The sequence below is a fragment of the Actinia tenebrosa genome, unplaced genomic scaffold, assembly GCF_029948245.1.
Source record: "Actinia tenebrosa isolate PJP-AT-01 unplaced genomic scaffold, QUT_ActTen_1.0 PGA_scaffold0__85_contigs__length_37466705, whole genome shotgun sequence".
NCBI classification, from domain to species: domain Eukaryota; kingdom Metazoa; phylum Cnidaria; class Anthozoa; order Actiniaria; family Actiniidae; genus Actinia; species Actinia tenebrosa.
This window is the reverse complement of record NW_028292569.1, coordinates 33501492-33525082: the sequence shown is the minus strand read 5'-3', so window position 1 is coordinate 33525082 and position 23591 is coordinate 33501492. Positions and strand designations below refer to the sequence as shown.

Here is a 23591-nt window from a genome sequence, read left to right as displayed (position 1 = left end):
ATCAAATCCCACCATTAACACCACGTGACTCAGCGACAAAGTACCCAGCATGCTTCACGAGCTAATATTTCAACAACGCGATGTTTATTGTCAGCGGATTCACGCAAAATTTACCCAGTGGAACTAAAAATAAGAATATTTTTCCCAGTTTTTTTGATGTTTTGATTTTTGAAATCAAAGAAAATGTCCTTCTTATATCCAAATGTACAGGGTACAGAGCTACCCAGAGAAAGAAGTGGACATGTGTCGGTGTACTGGAATGGCTTTATAGTCATCTGGGGTGGATACAGGGTAAGTTATATAATTTCTCAAAAGACGTGCAAGTTCGTAAGGTGTAAACTTATTTATATTAAATTTAAATGGTTCTGTTCTGTCATTGAATTTGGTCAGCTGATCCTGGCTCTTCCATAAGAATCGTAAACTACCTGCTTTAACCCACCTTCAAATGAAATTTGGACTTTTTATCGTTTTGCAGAAAGTACTTATATTTATGTTGTATTTCGTCTTTTAGGATAATCAAGATGTGCAGCTTCCTCATTTCATCCAGGAAACATACCACGATAGTGTGGAATTGTGGCTATTTTGTGTTGAGTCACTCACATGGTAGGCTGTCACTCATTTGTGGCTCAATAGCATAAAGTCATATATAAGACTTCCTAATTCATGAGTCATGATCATGATAGATAGTGTTTCGCGTTATAGACCATGTGTCATTTTCTTGAGATAAGGATTCTTGTTTGATCATGAGTCATGAGATCATCATCCATATTTTGCTTCCCTGCTAGCAGAGTCTCTCTTCTCTCTCTCTCCCTTCTTTCAGGCGGGGAGGTAGGAGACCCTGCCGATGTAGAGCGTTTCCTTTGATACACCGCCGTCCACAGTCATGGAGTTTTAAAACTGGTTTTTAACCAATTACATGTAGTGCACATGAGCAAATGTAACACACTGTGGCGCCAAACACTGTTTGATGAGAGCGGCTGTCAAAATCATGACAGCGTTGCTAAGTTACGGCATGCATGCACGACAGAAATAATGTCCTACATCGGCAGAGTCTATTTTTCTCTCTCAACCAAAACAAATGGAAAATAGGTTCTGCTAGCAGGGAAATATTTTGCAGGATCTCTCTGAAAAACACCTTCATGATGAGAGCTTCCTGTTTAAACGTTGTTGTTGTTGTTATTATTATTGTTATTGTCATTATTATTCATCTGTCTGTTCTCATACACAGCCGTTAAACAAAGAATTACTCTAGGGAAAGACAAAATAAATGAATATTGAAATGGAAGTACATGTATATGATTATCCACTAAATAAATTTGAATATATTATTAATTATAATTTGTGCAGGAGACGTGTCATTACCAGAGGAGATGTCCCGCCACCCCTGTCTGGTAGCTGTGCTGCATGCATAGATAATGTAATGTATTTGTTTGCAGGACATTGTGATAATGGTCCAACATCTAAGGTAATGTACACTTGTATAATAGACTACTTTGATGGTATGGTGGCCATCTTGGAAGGCAAGTCATTAATGGGCATCCAGGAGGCATATCTACAGCTTATGTGAGGCTTGATGATATGTTTTTCTTTATATGACCAACATTATTACGGCCAAAGATGGCCTTTACCATTGAAAGAATCAGCAAAAACATGAAGCTATATATTTTCTGCATATTTGCCCTCTACATGCCCCATAATGCCTTGTGATCCAAGATGACCACTGTATCGTCTAAGTTTTATTATTTTTGGTTAATGTTTGGTTTTTGTCTTTTTTGTTTTCAGGTCTATATGCTAGATTTAAAAACTCTGTCTTGGAAAGATTTGAGTGGCTTGGTGAACAGTGATTATCCTCCTTCATCAAGAGACAAGTTATGCTGCTGGCAGCATAAGGAATTGTATGTACAATTGTACTGTACTATATATTTATACACAGTTTCAAAATATCCGAAAGATCATCCCTATAAGGAAATCTTTCAGTACTTATTATTTTTATTATATCACATACATGTATCTGCTGGTCTTATTCAACACGACATTGACAAAGATCCTTACTTTAGAGACCTATGGTTTGGGGTGGCCAATCTTTTGCAGCTGCATGTCCTTTGACAGCGTCAAACAACTAAAAGGGCTGACTAAACTATGAATGGTTGAGCCTACATTTTTGAGCCCTGTAAGTTGTACAGCTTGGGACACCAGTGTATATCAAGCTACATGTATGAGCAAACAATATTTTGATTCCATATAACTATTGGAAATTAGTAATAGACATGATCAGCTTGGGTGTAGTGTTTTTGCTGTTCAAACCATGTGTCATTCCCTAGAGTTTCATTTCTTTGTATAATGGTTATATATGACGATGATATCGATACATATCATGATTATAGATGGATACAACTCAAACAAAGAACCTAATTCTCTAGTATAGGGGATGATATGTGGTCTAAGTAGGAAAACATTATTACCAACCAAGCAGAAAAGGTTCATTTTTAGTTTATATAAACAGCTCTAAAATTAATTCATAATCTAATGTTTTCTGTGTTATTGATTTTTAATTATAATAGTCTCATATTTTTTGGTGGTTATGGAACTCCTCCACAAACATTTGTTGGCAATGAATGCTATGGAGAGTTTGTTTATAACTCTGTTGATTTTTTTGGAGTAAGTATTAATATTTAGCATGCTGTACTTTTAACTACCACAATGACATGTACATGAACTAGTATAAATTATCCTTACCCCCACCCCCAAAGAGGAATTTTTTTACTACCCCTGGAAATTCCAATTTTCTTCAATAAAAACTCTGTAGTTTTGTTCTTTCTCTGACCCCTCCCCCCCAACCCTTTTGGAAATTCCAAATTCCTCTGTGGGGGAGTATGGATAATTTCTGGAGCTACAGAATTCCATTTTAAAAAGACTTTTTTATTGATTTCCTAGGATAACAGAGGATGGAATAATAATGTCTTTATCCTGGATACATTAAAAATTGAGTGGGTCAAATTAAAAATAAAGGTGAAATTTATGTTTTTGTCAAGCAGTTCTCTCATGTTCTGCTTTAGCCTTCATTTCCTTGAGGTTTCCGAGGGGGATTGGTTTCTGAGGGGGATTGGTTTCTGAGGGGGATTGGTTTCTGAGGGGGATTGGTTTCTGAGGGGGATTGGTTTCTGAGGGGGATTGGTTTCTGAGGGGGATTGGTTTCTGAGGGGGATTGGTTTCCGAGGGGGATTGGTTTCTTAGGGGGATTGGTTTCCGAGGGGGATTGGTTTCTTAGGGGGATTGGTTTCTTAGGGGGATTGGTTTCTTAGGGGGATTGGTTTCTGAGGGGGATTGGTTTCTGAGGGGGATTGGTTTCCGAGGGGGATTGGTTTCTTAGGGGGATTGGTTTCTTAGGGGGATTGGTTTCTGAGGGGGATTGGTTTCCGAGGGGGATTGGTTTCCGAGGGGGATTGGTTTCCGAGGGGGATTGGTTTCTTAGGGGGATTGGTTTCTTAGGGGGATTGGTTTCCGAGGGGAATTGGTTTCTGAGGGGGATTGGTTTCCAAGGGAGATTGGGGATTGCAGGAATGCTTGCAATGACGGCTAGTTCTTCTTTTCTGTATGACACACAGTACATTTGTCTATACAGTATATCTTTATTCATTTGAGCTTCAGTTTGGAAATAACTACAAAGGGTCTAAGAGCCTATTTTCTTAATTTCTGTGGTTAGCTCAAACTGATATGCACCATGATTTACTCTTAAATGGTATTTTTGAAAGAATTTTTTTGTTCTTCCAGGGAGATGGACCATCACCACGAGCTGCCCATGCAACAGCTAAGCTTCAATCCAAAGCTTATGTATTTGGTGGCAGATTTATGGTCAGAGTATATATTGTTAATAATGATTAATATTATTTGAAATAACATTAAATATTATTCAATTAGTATTTTTCTCTATTATTATTATTATTATTGTAAAAATAGTTAAGATATTCAACATATAGTTGCTGATGGCCAAAATTATATGTAGCTAGCTTCTTTCTTAGGTTTCAAAAGCCCTTTTTTATTTTGATGATTAAATGATCTAACTAATTATTTTAGGGCGAAAGAAGGAATGATCTCTATTGTTTAGACTTGGACACCTGGCAGTGGAGTGGGAGGTTTGTAATTTACTTCTTGTTTTCAAACAGAAGTTATGCACTAATTACTGTAACAATCCTGTATTTTGTTTTACATCTAGAAAAAAACACCTTATAGTGTCCATGGGTTTTATTAATAATTTCCTTATTTTATTCCATCAACAGTCTCCATACAACTGGGTGTGTCCCTGGAGGAAGGTCATGGCATTCTTTAACCCCTGTTAGTCAAAGACACCTTCTTTTATATGGAGGTTTCAATAATAGTAGAGAACCTTTGGGTAAAGTATTATTTGTTATAAAGCCTAAGACTAGTTAATCATGAGAATGTAGGCCCAACAACATTTCTATCCATTCTCTCTACTCGCATGAGGGAGGAGGCTTTTGATAGACAGTGTTCTTGACATCTTCCAGAAATAATGTGTGCAACATGTGCAATGTGCATAATGTAAATTATAAAGCAACAATGCATGTTACCTGATGCCACAGGGGCAGATCCCTGGTTCGACTTTGTTTCCCCTATTCGAAGATAACCAATACTGTTTTATCCCTTTGATTCTAAGGGGTGCACCCATCCCTAGGTTAACTTTGTGCACAGCACCCCTGAACAAAATCCTGGATCCACCCCTGTGCCATATGATAACCTACTGTACGTGCAGGCATCTCTCTTTTTCTCTCTGACTCTTACTCTCCTATTAATGAATTACGTAAGTGAGTAGACCTGTCAGTATTCCTCATTTTCAACAGAAAAAACAGATAAAAAACAAAAAGACAGAAGATACAAACTGGGAGACAATACCATGTTTATGCAACAAGCTCTTAGTGCTTTTGTATTAAAAATATCGTGCTACAATTTGCATGATTTTGTTGACATTACATTACTGGCCCTTCTCAAGTTGCGGACGCACAGTGTGGCGTTGCTTGAAACATTGCATGCAACATTGGGCTGTGTGACACCCAAAAAAAGCAGTTTTCATTCAGTGTTGCAAGCAATGTCGCTTTGCGTTACCTTTAGGGATTGGGGTGGGGTGAAGATGGATGCTAATTATTGTTTTGAACAAGGAAATTTGTGAAGTATTCATGATTGTATATCTGACTTTTTAGGGGATGTTTACCTACTTGATACAGATTCTCTCACTTGGTCCAACATTACACCTGAAAACACATTACCCAGGTAATACAATACAGCAATGCGATACTCAATTTGTTTCAATTTGTCCCGCCGGGTTTGGGGTTTGTTGGTTCTCTCCTGTGCTTCAAGGGTTTTCCTGGTTTTCCTGGTTCTCCGGTTTTCCTCTCTCCGCAAAAATCAACTCCTAAATTCCATTCACTCATGGAATGAGGGCCACAGGTTTGTTAGCCACTGGCTATTAAGTGCTACCCTCGTGAAAAAAGGACGTTATTAATCTCTTGTCGCAAATATCAAAAATTAAGGCTAGTAACAGTTCTCTTGTCTGCATGCTTTTCACACTCTACTCAGGTTGTGAACTTTTCATGAACTAATTCATTAAAAATAAAGGAAATTTTAAATATCTATTATATATATATTTTTAAATTATGATTAGAATGTGGCTTCGACTTATGAAAGGAATTTGTGCAACGCCTGCTCTTCACTGTAACATTGATTTCTCATTATTTTTCCTGTTTTTATTTATTTTTAATATCTATTATTTTTTTAATCTTTTCATTATTAGAATGTGGCATACAGCCTGTGCAACGTCAACACCAGGAGAAGTAGTAATATTCGGGGGATGTTCCACTTCCCTTCTTGATGATGCCGAACCTGTAAGTACTGTACTTCTACGTGCCAAACGATATCAATAAGACTTCATCATTCGGAGCCTACTTTTTGATGCCAGCTGAGTTGACCGCGTTCACCGAAAGGAATTATGGGTCAACTATTCTGGGTTAGCATTTTCTGAGCAGGGACTAAGTACAAATTTCTCTTGTCGATTGAAATGGGATTCCGTTACGAGTTCGACTAGCATTTACGATCAATTTGTAGAATGGTAGAATCATGGGAAATGCTAATCAAAATACAATGTTGAATCCTCAATTCTGATTGGTTGACCTTGAGTTTGTTCTGAAAGTCGGCTGATGGTAAAGCACCTCTTTTCGGTTACATGGCCATATTCCTTGCAAATAAGATGGAGTGAAGTAGTTTTAACATCGTGCTTTTTGTTATTTTTGCAGCAACACTCCAACAAAATCATCATATTTAGATTTACAGCTCTCCCTCTAAAAAGGTATTTGTCTACATGGCCTATATTGTTACTTAATTTGTCACTTTAAAATGATGAAAGGTAGGTGCGTAACAGTAAAAACTGGGCGATAAGCAAGGCTAGCAACTAGCAAGAGGTGACCATGGCAACGTCGCCACGGGTTAACCTCGGCAACTGTCACACTTTATTCACAGTGAAGCTGTTTATATTTACCACGTCTAGTCTCCAGGGAGGAGTTGTTATCTGGTAAGGATTTTAAGTATGTTTTTTCAGTCGAAATAATAAGATCATTTTATTGTTTTTTTGATCGTTTTAGCATTTGCATAGATAAAGTACTGAGTCATCATCCGTTGTCAAGTCAACTCAAGACAATCCCGAAGTCATTACTGCGATCTCTCATACCATCAAGACGATTAAACACTATCAAGCCCATCTAGTCCAAGTTGTAAAAGTACCTTAAGTGTAAGGCGTGCTGTACCAAGAACGTTAACTAATACCAACAAGTTCTTCCTTGATGTAAGGCTTGTTATAACACCCAGGTAATAATGTTCCTCTAGTATTCTAGGGACGTTAATGCAAGATCTGTTGCATCACCAAAGCGAATTAGTACCCAAAGGGATATCTTAAGGGAACTTTAATGCAAGGACTGCCATACCAGAAGTTTATCTTCTAAGGAACCTTATTTGCAAGGTCTGTTGCATCAACAAAGCGATTAAGTACCAGAAGACATATCTTTAGGGAACTTTAATGCAAGTGCTGTTATCCTAACGAAGCGATTATGTACCAGAAGTTCATCTTCTAAGGAACCTTATTGTAAGGTCTGTCAACATCTAGGTGAAAAATGTTGCTATTGACTATAGCTTGTCAAGGTACCTTCATGCTAGATATGATTCTTCTATTAGAACTTTTAAATCATTCAGCAATATATATATTTCCAAAAATCCCCACGTTAAATAAAATCGTAGTTAGGTTTGGTTGGATTCAGCTTAGATTATTTACACAAAGTACCACATACTGAACAAACCAATAAACAACATAAACATCGAAGGAAACAGGACACGTGATGCCCTGTCAATGTAATGGATGCTTTGGTCTTCCTTTCGCTGATTGGTCACCTGCGTTCTGACGTCACAGTCGCCTGATTCGTCGATTCCACTGACGCAGCCTAGGTTAGAGAAGTCCTGGAAGTTTAGTTCATGTTTTCTTGATTTTCTTTCGTTGTTTTTCTCGTTTGTACGAGTTTCGTTGTTGATATCCTACGGATAAAAAGAAAATCAAATGATTGTAGGAAAGAAATACTTGATTTACAAACATCAAGGTTTTACATCAAAGTAGTTGTTGTACAATAACTTTTGCTATAATTGTATAAAAGTAGTGCTACAAATGTACAAAAATTGTATTTAACGTCTTTTACTAAAAATATTTTGAGTGATAAAGGCCCGTGTGTTTGGTAGTAATACTGGAAGACAGGCCATAAAAGAAGCATTGCCGTTCCCTCCGAAAAGTGCCTGCTTTTGTGCAACACTTTCGGGGAAGTTTATAGATGGAGATCTCGACCTTAACTTTCTTGTTTGTTATTGTGTTGTTTTTCTGTCATAACTATGTGATGTATTTTTACCTCTTTTTCTTCTGTACTTGCTGAAGTGGTCTGGTTTACTTCTGATTTGGTTGGTTTGTCAGAGGAAACGTTCAGCACGACCACGAATTCAACTAGGGTCATGAAAATGAATGATAGGCATCCCAGGAGATATGCGTCCATGGCTTTCATGTAACTCACCTTTGAATAGGCAAAATGCATTGACTAATTAAGAAATATTAACGTGGGGAAAATGCGGAATGTTCCGTGAGTGACCCGTATAAGTGGCAGGGAACAAGGAGGGGGTTCAAAAGTAATTTTCTGTTATGAGTGGCCGACTACCTCGTCGTAAATCGCAATCATACCTTGGGCATATGTGAATTAGCAGTACTTGTAAGTAAGATAATAGACAAGATAGTGGTAATACACAATGAGATACGGGTGGGTACAGCCTTGGACGATATCCACAGAGAACACCATGACATGAGTGTTAAGATGGTGGCTGGTGCGAACACCGTCATAATGAAAAACTCTAATCGACGCTTGAACGAGAACGTAGCAAACAACGTGGAATAAGTACCTGAAATCCAAAGTACTGCATAAGATTACTGAACGAACCTTGATACTAAATCGACGACGTCAAATTTCGATGTCAAATTTTGAAGTCGAACAGTTGGACCGGAAATGACTTTGAACTGTCCCTCTGTGCACTTGTGCTTTGCACAAGCTTTGCACAAAGTGTCACTGATTATTGTTTCATAAATACCAATTATTATCATCATCATCATCATCATCATTATGTTCATAATAATTATTATTATTATCATTATTATTATTGTTGTTGTTGTTGTTGTTGTATCATCACTCAGGGGCGGCGGAAGCTGAAAAATTTTAGGGGGGCACTCCAATATTTCACGGTACCTTGAAATGAGCCCCCCCTCCCTGTTTAGCTTGATTACAAACGTGTATGTGTGATATTTCAATCAGTAACATTTTGCGCGCATTAAACCACTTGCAATTGTGCTGAGAGACACAAAAATGATGCAAGTCGTCGCTAGATATATCGTATATTTTTTAGATACAGAAAATTATGTAATATCAAAATAATAAATAATGGTAATCATAACCAAATCTCATGCGTTTTTTTTTTTTGTGTGTGTGAGGCATTATATTCTGGGGGGGCCAGGCCCCCCAAAAAAATCTAGTGGGGGGGCCAGAGCCCCCCCGCTTCCGCCGCCCCTGTCACTCTATAATCCCATATATAAGCAGCTATTGTATTATTTTCAAATTCTTTTTCATTTGGATCGTTTCCATTCGCATTCTTTCGAGGGAAAACTATCCAATTTGAAATTAATTGAATTCAAAAAATTTCTCTGTCTGCCAAATTGGACTCGGCCTATAGACCTTTCCAATTTTGTCAGTCCTCAGAATTTTTTTCTTCAAATTATTTTCAAATTGGACAGCATGGAGTCCTATTACCTATACTTATTGTTGTTGTTGTTGTTGCTTTTCGCCATCTCTACTTTTCTCTCGATTAAAAGTGAAATCGTCGAGAATTTAAAAGAAAAAAGTCACCATCGTAGATAAAGGCATTTTTTGAAAGTAAAAAGCAGATTTTATAATAATGCTAAACCGAAAATAGGATTGCGATTATTCCCGGTTTTGTCCAATCGTGACATATTTTGCCACATATGCAGTCATATGTACTTAAATTACCTGCTATTTTCTTAACCAAAGTGTTTTCTAATTTGGCTTCCAAAAGAAAAAACTGCGCTGTCTGATTGGACGCCACTTCTATACCATGTGTCCTATTACGATTCCACTTGTATACGACGTCATCTTCTGTGTATGCGTCTGGTGAGAGATTTTGAAGTCAAGGCATATAGTAGGCTTGGTTACAGCCGTTAGGTTGTCGTTTGTTCCCAAGCCTTCCCCAACTAAGAGGGGAAGAGGATCGCGGGCGCACCTAAACCACCACAGCTGGAAATAAATCGAGCCTAGAAATCTGGCAAATAAATTGAAATCTAAAACTGTCGGAACGGATCTTTTAATACGAAATATTTCAAATTTCGGAGTTCGACGACAAATCTTTTATCAGGTCGGTTTTTGGTCATGTACCAGTGTTAAGTGGGGGAGGGAAAGGCTCCAAAAGAGGATGGGAAGCTGAAAACCCTACAGAGGTATAATAGCCCATTTCCAATATGCCATTTGCAATTTTCCCATTTCAGACCACGTGTCATTGCCCAGAGTATCATTTCATTGTTAAGCGTTTACGCATAAGAAGACACATGAATATAAATATTACTCAAACAAAGCCGAATCTTATTCTCAAGAGAATGACACGTGGTCTGAAAAATGGGCAAACATTACGTCCAAGGTAAAGAGGTACCGTATATACTTACGGCTTTCCACGATAAACGGGCAATGTTGTATATCAAAGGGATAAAGACGAAGATCCATTTCACAGCGTAACAACAAACTTAATCTAATAAAGATAAATGGAAAAAAAAATCAATATTATAACTGCAATTTTGCTTTTAATTCTATCTCATAATGATTCGCATGATTCATAGACAAAGAATCCGTAGGGAACGCAAACCGACATGAAGAGTTTAAAATATGATCTGTAAATTTCCTAAATCTGTTTCTTTGAGCATTTAGACCTGCGTTCATGAATGCCTCAATTCTTTTCGGAAACTTGATTTTTACTTTCTCTAAAATGTTGTCTTACTATTCTCATGAGGGGATACAAATTTAAATAAGGAAGAAAATTTACGAAGCATTATGGAAGTGGGGGTCAAATGAAGCCATCATACAAGCGTCCAATTTCATCAAAGCCGGTATAACCTACTGACCTGACACTGTAATAAATGCTTCCATTAGGCCATAGTATAAGCCTCATACAGTCCCCTATCACTTTATGGTATTCAGACTTTTTTGAGTTCAAGAAATACGTATCAGGGATCCAGATAATGGAAGACGCGTCCAATGAGAGTGTTATAGGTTGGGAGAAGTTGGATTTCAATCGAGTGTCAATCCACCAGTGACGGAAAAATATATCCAGCGAGTAGCTCTATGAAAAAAACGTTGCAAAGATTCTCTAAAGATTCTCTATTTCGCAGTAGAAGGAATGGATACCCTAATGAACAGGCCACGTGGCCATTTCCCGCCTTACTCAAGATGGGCCTGGGATAACTTTTTTTTAAAAATTTTCAGTGCATTTTGACTTTTTTTCTTCGTACTCTACTCATATATGATGTTGGGACTTGGGATCCAGGACGTTCATGGGCACAACGCGTGTACGCTGATAGCCGCAGCATATTAACCGTGCACATCACCCATGCTTCTCAAACTTTACCTCGATCGCGAGCACTTCGAGATTCTCGAAGAGAAAATTATCGAGGAAATAAGTTGCATAGTAGTAGTAGTTAGAAAAATTAAAATAATATAATATCCTTACCATTTCTGCCTCATTTATTTCACCTATTGAGCCAACTTTAAATTCGGCTCTTATTTCCACTGGTTTACCTAAAATATCAATGGACAACAATAAAATCTGCATGCTTTTATTGGTATCGATATGGGCCATACTTTAGCGGAAGCCATGTATTTTCATACTTTGTTTAACAAGCATAAATTTATTCTCAATCGCTTGAATGGGAGGCTACGCCCTTGGAAAGAGCAAACGAACAAGCGAGCAAACGAACGAGCGAGCAAGCAATAAGACAAAATGAATAACGGAACGGACGAACGAACATGAGGTAGATGGAATTCAAATGAACAGAATCTATTTTTCTCTTCAACAAGATTCTGACTTATGCAGCGCTGCTCTAAATCTGATATATTATTATCGATCAGTTCTCTGTACGCAAAACGCACCTAAGGATATTATTGATTCGTCGGTCTAATTTCATTAAGTTTTACATTGAACCACTTTGTTAGAAACTAAATTTTCTTCATATAGATTCTTTTAAATCATTTACTTTATTTATTTTGAGAGGCCTTTTTCACACCTGTCACGTGTACACATATTCCCTGCTAGCAGAATCTCCCTGGTTTGTGATTCTTGGCAGAGAAAAAGGGAGACTATCATATCAATTCTGCCAAGAATTGCCACGGAACGAAGGAGACTCTGCTAGCAGGGAAGTGCACATGATAAATGAACGCCAAAAGCTGCCAAAAGGTTTGTGCAAAGCTGGCTTGGTTGTGATGTTTTACAAGCGTAGCTATTTTGTTAGTTTGTCGGTGATTTGAAAATTAATCATTTATAAGCAAAAACTCGAACTCCAAATATACAGTAGTCTAGGTTTGCATTTTTCTCTTTGCGCGATCTATAATCAAATATGATATGATACTCGACTCGGAATATTATCTTTGAAATTTGTTCGGCTTACCTCCAGCGTTTGGACGTAACCTCTTATCATAAGTCTTTAAAGTTTGTGTTAAATGAGCTGAAATTTCTGGAATTTCCTTCGTCTTCGTATCCCAATCATCTTCTCCCCTTTTATTGAATTAATATTATCACATAAAATAAGTATATTGAATATGATAATAAAATTTGTGTCTTTTAATGATTATTTATTAAATGAAGTTAGAAAATAGTTTATCAGACTCGTTATATACGGTTGGGCATTTGGATATTTTCTATTTCGTAGTGTTGGTACGAAAGTAATTTTATGAGAAAGTCAGTCACATGATCAAGCACCGCTGGCGACTGGGGGAGAGGGGGAGGACGGAATAGACACTCTCCTTTAGTGTTTATAATGTAAAAACTTTGCAACTCCCACGACCTTATTCGCCCTGGATCCCACCCTGCTGTGGTGAAAAAAAATTAAAGTTTAAGCCACGCGAATTCCTCAAGCCATAGTACATGTGTATCTGCTAACTAAGAAACACTTAAAGTTCGTTAAATTATATATATGATTTACGGCAAAAGATAGAAAGCAAAAGATGGAAATATTTATATTTTGAATATTCATGATGAGCAGTTAAATTGATTTCTGAACTGCAGAAATGAAGAGAAATTTTCATTTTATTTTATTACATTTTTTTAATTCGAATATGAGTAAATACTAGAATATCATTGTAGTGATTTAACCGATATAAAATATAAGAAAGTCAAATCTTACTGACACTGTTCAGGATTATAATTATAAATTAGGAGAAAACCTACCTTAGACTGTTCACGGCAGTCATCAAAATGACAATCCAAAAACCATTCTCAAATGATACCTTCATGATTTACATGCAGCACAAACGTAAAAAATTTCAAACCAAGCTATTCTTTCCCACACTAGTTTAAACTGGAAGCACTGTGCATTAACTATGAACCCGAACAAGCATAGCAAACACTTCTGTAGGTTCTCGTAGATTCGAACAATTGTGTAAAATATAAAATATTTATCAATGTTGATAGTGAGAGACACCTTGATATATTAGGATTTATGTTTTAAATTCGAAATTAATGACTAAACCTTGTTTTTGGTGAAATTGAATTTCGGCAAGTGATTCGCAAAAAAAAAAAAAAAAGGAAAAAAAAAAGGTGTAGTTTACACTCTTTCTTCTACATGCATTTTCTTTGTTATTTATGCTTGAAATTTTTTTTATTTATTTTATCAATAACTCACGGCTGCACGCATTTGTTTCTCAATTTACTATGGGACCGGAGGCGGATCGCAAAAGAAGGTTGATATGGCCGGTTTGCACCTCACCCGGTGGCACGGGTGCGAGTTTTTCGTATTGTTATTTGCACTTTAATTCGTAATATTGAAAAATATTATAATGATATGATCTCTCTACGCCGGCTACAACACGGCAAGCAGTCCGAAAAGATATCCAACTTCATTTCCCAAGACTCGAATAATATATTTACTGCAATAAAAACAATATTTTGAAGGGAGATTTGAGTCTAAAATTTCCCTCTATATATTGTCTTTTATTGCAGTTCTTTCTGACAGTCGTTAAAATGCTAGTCAACGAACGAGACCTCAAACTTCGTGGACACATACAAGTCGAACAGTCGATTGAAGTGCAGCCCTTCTTTAAAATTGAGAGTGAATTTGTTAAAAGTACGATCCTAATACATTCTGGTACCCAGACCCTTCCCACCAAAATATCGATTTCTCGTTAGAAAGCTGAGAAGGCTTTGTGTACGAGAATAGATCTGATATTCCAAAGGGATACTACCCTTCCAGCCAAATTTTTTTCCAAATTATAACGTCCTTAAGACCCCTTATCCATTATATGTATTTCTGCAGTAAAAATTTACCATGTTTACATCCTAGTCCCTTGGTACCTTCATGGGTCTAATAATACTAATGCTATTCATGTAACGTCAGGTGATTTTTTTCCATTTAATTTCTTCATAACAAAATCCAACAGTTATACTGTAGTTGACTAGTTGCAAATGACGCCCTAGTGTGAACTAATCATGTCATATATATGTGCTGTGCGAATAAGAACCCTACTCGTTCAACCGCGTTTACATCAAATCATTTGCCTGGGAAAATGCCACACGAAGCACAAGCATTGTCTATCATTTCTCTCCTTTGCTTTGTAGGATTTGCTTGCGGGTTCTCCGGTTTTTCTCCCTCCACCACGTGCAATAAATGAATCAACTCCTAAATTCCAATTCAATCTTGCGTCGAGTGCTTTATCGATTAATTACTTCTTGCGTGTTCGACGTCAAATGAATTAAATTTATGAGAAATGTTCTACATTTACGATATTTTCAATAGATTTTTTTGTGTGTGAGATATTAGTTGGTTTGTTAGTAGTGAATCATGCTGGGGGCCTTATGATCTCGCATATAACAAGATCCATTCTGGAGGTAAAAGCCAAGCAAGTGTTTCTTAATTAAACCTTGATGTGTTTTATGACACTATGCTGGGGGTATATACATTGGTCCAATTCAGTCGTGCAGACGTCGTCGCCTTTCTAATCAACGTATAGACTGGAAACAAACCCGTGATATGCATTGGATTATGGGACTGCTTTTGTGAACGAGACCAAAAAGCTCCTTCATCTTTCGTCCCACAAACCTTTGCACCACGAAGTCGTTTCTAGTCTTCCCTGGCTTTAAACCTCGGAAAAGCGGGTGAGGTTGCTTGGAGAATGTTGTCTATTCTAGACTCATAACAAATTGCTTAATTGTTTTTGAATCAGAATCTGCATCCATAAAGTTCAGTTCTCATGGATGGCCACTCGTGGGCTTCTTTTACAATGATGCGCACGAACCGGGCAACAATTGGAACCAGAATGTCATTTGTCACAACCGTTGTTTTGTCGCTGTTGCCAGGAAAAACCTGAGGATGTTAAGTTAGTTGTAGTTTTTAGTTATTGACTACTGACAATAGCCAGCGTGCAGCAACGACACAAACCGTGTTCTCTAGACTAAGACCCCACGCCCCCGCGTATGGATTCGAAGACCAAATTCTAATTGGTTATAACTAAAGCAGTTTCCGATTGGTTATCAGAGCCTTCGTTTATATTATTCAGTCTTTGCTGAAATCAAAATGGCGAATTTAGCGAGGACTTGTGGAACGAAGCTTTTTCAGCTGTCGAATCTCAGTTTGAACACAGCTGTGCTGCCTCCTTCTCTATGTCCTTTACATCGAGAGCTGTGAGTTCTTTCTTAAGAGAGGACATTTCCAAGCTACATTGCGATCTATTTCATAGGTTCCGCAAACCAGCATGTTGTCCAGAACTCTAAGACTTAACAGTTAGTTAGTTCGGCTGCACGCAGGCTATACTGACAGTTACAAATAGGCCTTTGCAGTTTCTATAAATAGGATGCATTGGGGTCTGGCTTCGGTACGAACAACACCAAATAAGGTATGAGCCTGATGACGGTGTTCAAACAAGACAAAATAATATGTGATTCTAATAAAAAGTGGAGAGTTAAATAACACCTTAACCCTTAAAATAATAAATGGCCGGCAGTTTCATTTCCCCCCAGGGATTTTTCTCTAATGGATTTTAATTTGACAGATTTGGGTAGACAGGAATAGCTTACTCAAGAATGAAAAAACTCCCTATTCTATATTTTATTACTTTAATAAATAATAAATAAAAAATAAAATAAAATAAAATAAAAAAAGCGAAAAAAGGAGCGAAAGGGTGCCCATCCAAGTGCTAACCCTCCCCCAACGACCTTGACTCTGCAGTATCTGAACGACAACGATTTATCCACTGAGCCACGGTTCCGCGGAATCAGCATAACAATAGGCCGCGAAAACGATGCACCGAATAGACTAGACTTTTTAACAATATTTTTTTAACCGATTCCGTGCGTGGCAGAGATGCAAGGGATCAGCCGATATGGTCTGGGGGCCGGCTGGTCTCTCCCCTGATGCTTCGGCTAGAACATTTTCTTGCGTAATTCGTACACCCAAGGGCAGAAGGATTTAATCGCCGTCAGGTCCGAAGTCCATACGCCGCCTCAGCTCTACGGATGTCTCGGGGGTATGGCAAATTTGAATCGTTTTTTTTAATTTTATCTTTATTTTTATTTTATTTTTTGATTTTTTTAATGGATTGATTCGAATCCCATCTTATCCATATAAGATTTAAAATAAAAAAAACAACAAAAAAACAAAAAAAAAAAAAAAACAAACAAAAAAACAAAACAAAAACAAAAACAAAACAAAACAAAAACAAAAACAAACCAATCCATATAACCCATATTTTTTTAAAAAAATCCATTTGTTATTAAATTCCTTTTAGTGAAAAAAGAATTATTCCTAGCTACGAAGACCTCAAAATGGTAGGTCAGTCATACTAATTTTTAGCCTACCTTGATAATGTCATTCTCCTTATAGTCTGTCCATGTGGGATCATCAGCCCTATACGCCAGCGAGTACTTGGTAACCCACTGGGTATGCCAATCAGCCGGTACTCTACCTTGCGTGGCCACCTTGGTTAGTTTGTACATTCTACCGAGGTCAATCTGAATGTATTCTCCCACCATTTTTTGGCCTGCCGTCCAAGATCCTTGGTGCTCTAAGGTTGCTTCTAGGTTCAAGCGAGCAAGCCATGGGTAGAATCTTTTGTCAAAGTAAGATGAGGCGGTGATTTGAGAGTTTTGAATCCTTCCATCTTCCATCCCCAGAGGAGATTCACATGCTAAAAGAAACAGTAAAGAGAGATAACAAATAAATGCGTAGGAAAAGCACGACACGACTCGACACGGCTTGGTATGGTACACTCACCACTGCAGTTGTAAATATCCATCGAAGGTAAAGGTGTACATAACTGGTTCGCTGAACAAGAACTAGACGCGCAGGGATTCTGAGACCGAAGGATAAAAGAAAATGTAGTCATGAAAACAAACGACAAAAAAAAGCGACTCATATTTCTAATAAGCGTTTGAAAGTAAGTTTTATCTCTAATAATAGTCAGCCTCTTTAACTTGAGTGTTAGTAATATCATTGCTCTTTCAAAAAGCCCGTGTCATTCGCTTGAGAACTTATTTTTTATGTTTGAGTTGTATCAATATTCATGTGACTTGTGATGTGCAACCGCTAAGCAAATGACACGTGGTCTGCTTAATATAACTAACTAGTATAATTTTTTTGAATGAACCTATCACGTGTATATCGTAACGATTTTACCAACCTTGATTGGACAGTATTCAGAGCCCTCCTTTTGTTGCACGTGGCCAGGCCGGGTTACGTTGTCAGCATCGCTCAGCTCACACGATCTTAGCAATCCTTGTATTGGTCCCAGGTTGTACGAGACACATTCGTGTTCAATGAAACATTTGTGCTGGCAGAACGCTAAACCTGGTGCAGTGACTGTGAAATTCTTGATGACGTGACCAACGAGGGCTTTGTCGGTCACGCACCGAAGAAATTCAAGGATTCTGCAACCTGTGTGGGGTAATAAGAGGGTGAAGATGCATGGAGTTTTACAATAATTGATATTGGCCTAAAAATATTACTTATTGACAATAATAACTAGTAAAATAAGTACTTAACAGTTAACTGATATTTCATTATTATTATTATTATTATTATTATTATTATTATTTATTATTATTATTATTATTATTTACTATTATATTATTCATGTTGTTGTTGTTGTTGTTGTTATTTATTTATTATTATTATTATTATTATTATTATTAATTCATCAAACTTATATTGTCGTCTGCGCGGGTTCCCTGTGATTTTTTAAAACGTTTTGGGCTTTCTTTGTTAAAGGCCAGGTCTCTAGGCTAAGTTCAAGAGGGTCGAGCAAGTGTTTCTTCGCCATAATATCTAGACGTTTTCATCCATATTTTCGACATTTTAAAAGCGTCAAATGGTGGAAAATTCACCATAAAAAATCTATGAAACCTTGAAACCTTGAGGTAAGTCTATCAAAAATGTATATGGCTTTGAAGACCACGCGAACGACAATTTTATTCATGGAAAAGCTTGCCAAGTTTGCCATGGCAATTAAAAACTCTGGAGTTGTGAAACAGCGGGTTTTCCTTATCAGTGGTACGAAAGCCTGGGCTTTTCCAGGATTGTGGCAGATTCGTGTTCTTGTCGGTAAACAAAATGTTCAAGATAACGAAATATGTATTCCTATGCGCCGATTGTTCTGTTGTTGTGGTTGTTGTTGCTGTCTCTTCATCCTTTCTACGCATGTGAGTTTTTTGCGCACCGGCTCATCGTGACTGGGCAAAAACAACTTTTTTAACTTCTTCAAACACTTGGAAAAAAAACAAATTGGTGAGTTCTATTTTTTTCCACGAATAGAATGGTCCGAAAAAAAATATGTGTCAAGGAAAGTACTTGCAGGTGGCTAAGCTGATTGAATGAGCAGAGCCGTAGTTAGACCCTGTGACCAAGGCCATACCTAGTATCCATTAGTTACCACCCCCCATCTTCTGTATAATGAATTATTACATCATATCATGCAAAGATAATTACGAATTCGATGACACATTAAATTCGATTTGTAAACAAATATTCCATATCTGATAGCTAGTCCAAAATGATAGTCGTATAAAAAAATTTATTTTTTCCTATATATTTTGATAGTATAGTTTTGTTGGATATTGTGACCGAGTTTTTGATTTTGAACCAAATTTTGAAGAGAAATTTAAAAATACAATATTAAAGCTCAGAAATAAGTTCTGGTCCAAAAACATTTTTTTCCAGACCGTCACTAGATAGTGGAGTGCGACTTTGTAAACTTGAGTTTATAGCCCTCATTCCTCTGCTCTTTAAGCATAGACAAGAGAATATTAAGTGGCATAGACTATAGAGCTGATGATTTAAGACTTCAACTCAGGCGATATTAATGTGTCAAAGACATCGTTTGAAATATCAAATTTCGGCTGAAACAATCTCTGGGCTCAAAGAAGTAAGGGCACAGATTACTCCCGGTACAGATTGTACCCTGAAACAACCTCTGTGTTGACCAATGTCAGGGTACGGCTAACTCTCAGATCGAACCCTTATTACAACCTCTGGGTTGACCGAATTCAGCGTACGGCTAACTCACAACAAAACCAACCCTGAAACAACCTCTGGGCTGATCTAAGTCAGGACACGACTAACTCAGATTGAGCCCTGATACAACCTCTGTGATAAAAGTTAGGGGCACGGCTAACTCACAGATCCAACCCTGAAACTACCTCTGGGATGATCTAAGTCAGGGCACGACTAACCCACAGAACCAACCCCTGAAACAACCTCTGGGATGATCTATGTCAGGGCATGGCTAATTTACAGATTGAACCCTGATACAAACTCTGGGATGATCAAAGTCAGGGCACGACTAATTTACAGATTGGACTCTGAAACAACCTTAGGAAAATTAGCGTCTTAAATACGCTTGTGCGAAGGGAGAAAACCGTAGCTGACGGCATCAAAACACTCAAATCAATGGTAGAGACCAGAAAACGAACCCGGCCCTCAGAACGCAGTGGAAACATTGAATGTCCTATCACTACACCAAACCATGTTCTTTTAACAGGGTATTGCTTTATGAGGGTTTTCATCGGCTTCTACAGTTTTCCCCGCCTTGCTAAATAAACTATTCTAAATCACAATTTAATGGGTAAAGAGCCCTCTATGCAATCAATATTAAATTCCCATAAATATATAGATAGCATTCAAAAATAGTACTACCTTGAATAGGCACGATGAGTGACAGAAAGATGTGAAAAAACGACACTTTGATCTGCATGGTGATGCCTAGATTCGGTCCTTTCAGATTTGGTATGCATTAATCGCTCAACCTAAATTCTGAGACTCATGAATAGTTAATGTCATGAAAGATAACTAAAGAAAACAAGTTCAACCCAACTTGATAATCATAAAGGTTTAAAATTTGGAAATACTTTAAAAATAAAACTATATTTAGTTTAGTTTAGTTTATTGGAATTCGTCACATATAACATACAGTAAGTACAGTGGGCCTCAAATGGAAGAAACAAGAAAAAAAATAACAACAATAGTAATAATATAACCCTTGATAAAAGTTGACTGGAAAGAAAACAGGGCGGTAACCCCAATTGAAATTCGATTCCTTATATTAGTCATTTTTACATCTATTTTTTTAGCGTTCTATAAATGTCAAGAATTTTTTTTTCCTTTTAATCCTACATGTTTTAAAACATCCATAAAATTTAAACCGTTTTTGATGGTTAATAATTGATGAAATGGCGAAAATTTTTAGCACAACAAACACAAAATTGAGATGAAAAAAGACACAATATAGCTTTTTAGCTTTTTAATCGCTAATGATGACTCTCAGTACTTCATCCAAACCAAGGGCAGAAGATAATTACAATAGCTGGAAAATAGCATGTTGAAATTGATTAAACTAGGATTCGTGCATTAAATCAGAATTAAAAGAAAAGGCTTCGAAATAATATTCACTTGCATTCCTTAACGGCTATGATTTTTAAAAATCTCTACTACCGCCTAAATTCTAATAAACATAAATCCAACCCTTTCAAGTGGGCAACACACAACAACAACCAAAAAAAAATTAAAGAATAGATCGTCTGAAACATAACCAACGATTTTATTAATTTTTTCTAAACTTAGAGAAACTTAAAAAGTCTGTTCACGGAGGTTTTAACAGCAGCTGTTGACTGTTTGCGATCGCTGAATTGGCAAAAAAGTTTCCAGATTTTTCAGTGAAGAGTCTATTTTTTCCCCTTACAGAATACAAGAATAGTGAGGGTCAATCAGAATCCTTCGGTACAACGAGTGGCACAGATTTTGCTTGTCAAAAAATAACATATCCCCAGCCGCAGCGTCCAGCCGTGAAGTTGTGCAGTTGAAACACGTGCAATTTTCTCAGACAACTTGTCTGACAACTGTTGCGAGACAAAGTCGTGAGAAAATTGCACCAGTGTTGTTAACAGGGATTACCTCGCAATTTTTTTGTTTCCCGTAGCGTTGCTACGAAGTAGAACTCTTTCTACTTGCGCAGCGGATTGCAGCATACCGGCAGTGTACGTGTTCTCACCCCTCCAAAAACTTGTCTCGCAATTTAAGGCCTGAAATCTTCGTGTTCAAATATTATTGCGGTTTTCTCCCTAGCCTACCAGCCCAAAAAATGCTGCAAGTTTGCTGAGTCTCCTTGCAGGTAACACCTCAGTTAATCACAGCTAGCTCCGTACAGATAAAATTTATTTACTTCTGCAGCCCTTGCTCCGCAAACGTAACGAAATGTTAGCTTATTTAATCTTTTTTGTTTGAGCTTGAAAGATCAAAACGAGATTGATTGTTAAATGCACCACCAAATGTATTATAAATGTATTTCATTTTTGAACAAAAGTCTGCAACAATGAGTCTTGCATTTTGAATAGTATCAACATTGCAAATAATGCCGTGGCCCTTTAGATAGCCATTTTTTCAGATTTTGTGCAGAATAATCATGTGTTCAGTCAAGGTAATTGGAGGTTTCAAAGTGTTTGTATTGTTGTAGTTGTGAATGTTTACTTAGCGTTGGTATTGTGAATATTTTTAAACACTATATCGAGCCGGCAACGGGGAGTAAATGAGTTTGTTGGGAATCAAGGTAAAAACAAGCGGTAATTTGGAATTCGAAAAGGGTATATGTCTTTTTAAAGAAACCCAATAAAGTGCTGCGAAAGGCAAGACAAGTTATAATACTAAAGAAACTACAAATGAATTCTGCTAATCGTGATTGTATAAAGTTCTTGAGTGATTTATTTCATTTTGAGCTACCGCAAAACAGGATATGAACCTCAGAACAGAATTAACCAAGGCTGCTTCGCGTGGATAAAGTTCTTATCTACAAGGGTTCAGTGCTTCAAGCTAGAGTTGATATTGAAATCAAAAGTGTTTCTAAAAAGAATATCCACTCTCCTGCCTTCCCGTGCCGGCCAGATTCCGGTAATAAACACAATAGGGCGTTGATGAATATACATAAGCCCAGAGGGACGGAAAGACAATGACGACAAAGTTGATCGATGTTAGTGGTATCTTGGATTAAACATTGGTGGCGGGCGCCCGTCCCAAGCGAATCCGTTCATGTCTACATCAGCATTGGATCACTTGCTTGTGCTCGCATCTGCTCGTTCCCTTTTACATCCTTTTCTTCATTGCTTTCGCCGGTGTTTTGCAAATCTTTTTGGGAAACCAAACATTGAATGGGCATCTTGGGTTGGTAATCAAGACCGCAACAGTATTTCACTCGGGCAAGAAAGTCAATGAACGGAAGTTCACCAACAGAAAAACATCATGGGCTTTTGATAGCGATTTGGCATCTGCGCATTTAATTAACGGACAATAGTAAGTGTGGACAGGATGTAGTGATGCTGAGAAGATATGCGTGCGGGATTAGCATCGGGACCTAGCCATGAAGGAGCACCAAGAAAGAATGACCAGATATGACGGCGGGTGGTGTTGTACTATGGTGATGATGAAGAGATTCCAAGCGACGTTTTGAAGAGTGAACGTTGCAAGAAGCTGAGAAAAGTTGCTGCAAACCAAGCAAAGATTTAGTGAATGCATTTTTTTAATTGTAAAACTGCCAAATTCGTGAGAGGACGGGAGAGGGCAGCGGAAGGGGAATGCAAGATATTCTGTAAATATGACCTCCGTTTAAAAAACGTGTTTCAAATTTACGGGTATCATATCATCAAGTTGAGGATACGAAACAATTTCCGGATAAGTCCTGTGAACGGAGACATTAAATGTCAGGGGACGGATTTCCCATCCATATCCCCTCAATTAGTAAATGGAAGGGCCCTTACAAAATTCTTTTTATTTTTATCTATTTTTCCTCACCCGATATATTGTTAGTCGTCTATTGCGTTCTGTTCTGGATAGAAGGAGCACGCACTGGGCAGTCTCTTTGGAATTATTTTCAATCCCCTTTTGCCCGTCGTTTTGTCCATAGATGAAACATCATCTTTGTATCGAATCTAATAGACATTAGGTATTGTTACGTAAAAGGTTGGGGTGTGTGTCGCAGATGTGGGTGCGCCCAAGTTCTCCTCTGACGGATTTACCCAATAATCATTTAACATGTGCTATAGCCCCATCCTTCGCATGCCCGCTGCCGGAGCTTATATTCGCATTTGAAATGACTCAGCTTCTTTTTCTTTTAGCATACTTGTTCATGTTGAACCAGCACCCAAGACCCCCCACGACTAGGTCAGTGTTGCCTCTATGACAAGCAGCCAGATATTTTCCCGACACCGCC

General features: G+C 37.7%; 2 protein-coding genes across 2 annotated transcripts; one reads left to right on the top strand and one right to left on the bottom strand.

The window, feature by feature from the left end:
- The first annotated feature begins 123 nt into the window (after window positions 1-123).
- Window positions 124-7305, top strand: LOC116307392 (kelch domain-containing protein 2). The gene is made up of 13 exons (XM_031717642.2): window positions 124-291; window positions 512-603; window positions 1348-1465; window positions 1783-1895; window positions 2562-2658; window positions 2935-3009; window positions 3772-3852; window positions 4075-4133; window positions 4278-4390; window positions 5214-5283; window positions 5804-5894; window positions 6303-6355; window positions 6648-7305. The coding sequence occupies exons 1-13, from the start codon at window positions 184-186 to the stop codon at window positions 6766-6768; spliced, it is 1191 nt and encodes a 396-aa protein (XP_031573502.2). The 5' UTR covers window positions 124-183; the 3' UTR covers window positions 6769-7305.
- LOC116307391 (gamma-aminobutyric acid receptor subunit gamma-2) lies at window positions 7061-22541 on the bottom strand. Its single transcript, XM_089026417.1, has 13 exons — window positions 22439-22541; window positions 17523-17776; window positions 17117-17195; window positions 16702-17030; window positions 15144-15211; window positions 12302-12408; window positions 11368-11435; window positions 10763-10980; window positions 10310-10392; window positions 9624-9761; window positions 8273-8487; window positions 7950-8108; window positions 7061-7587 (listed from the first exon to the last, which is right to left on the bottom strand). Exons 1-13 carry the CDS (start codon window positions 22539-22541, stop codon window positions 7327-7329), a joined length of 2082 nt encoding a protein of 693 aa, XP_088882543.1. The 3' UTR covers window positions 7061-7326.
- Window positions 22542-23591: the final 1050 nt, after the last annotated feature.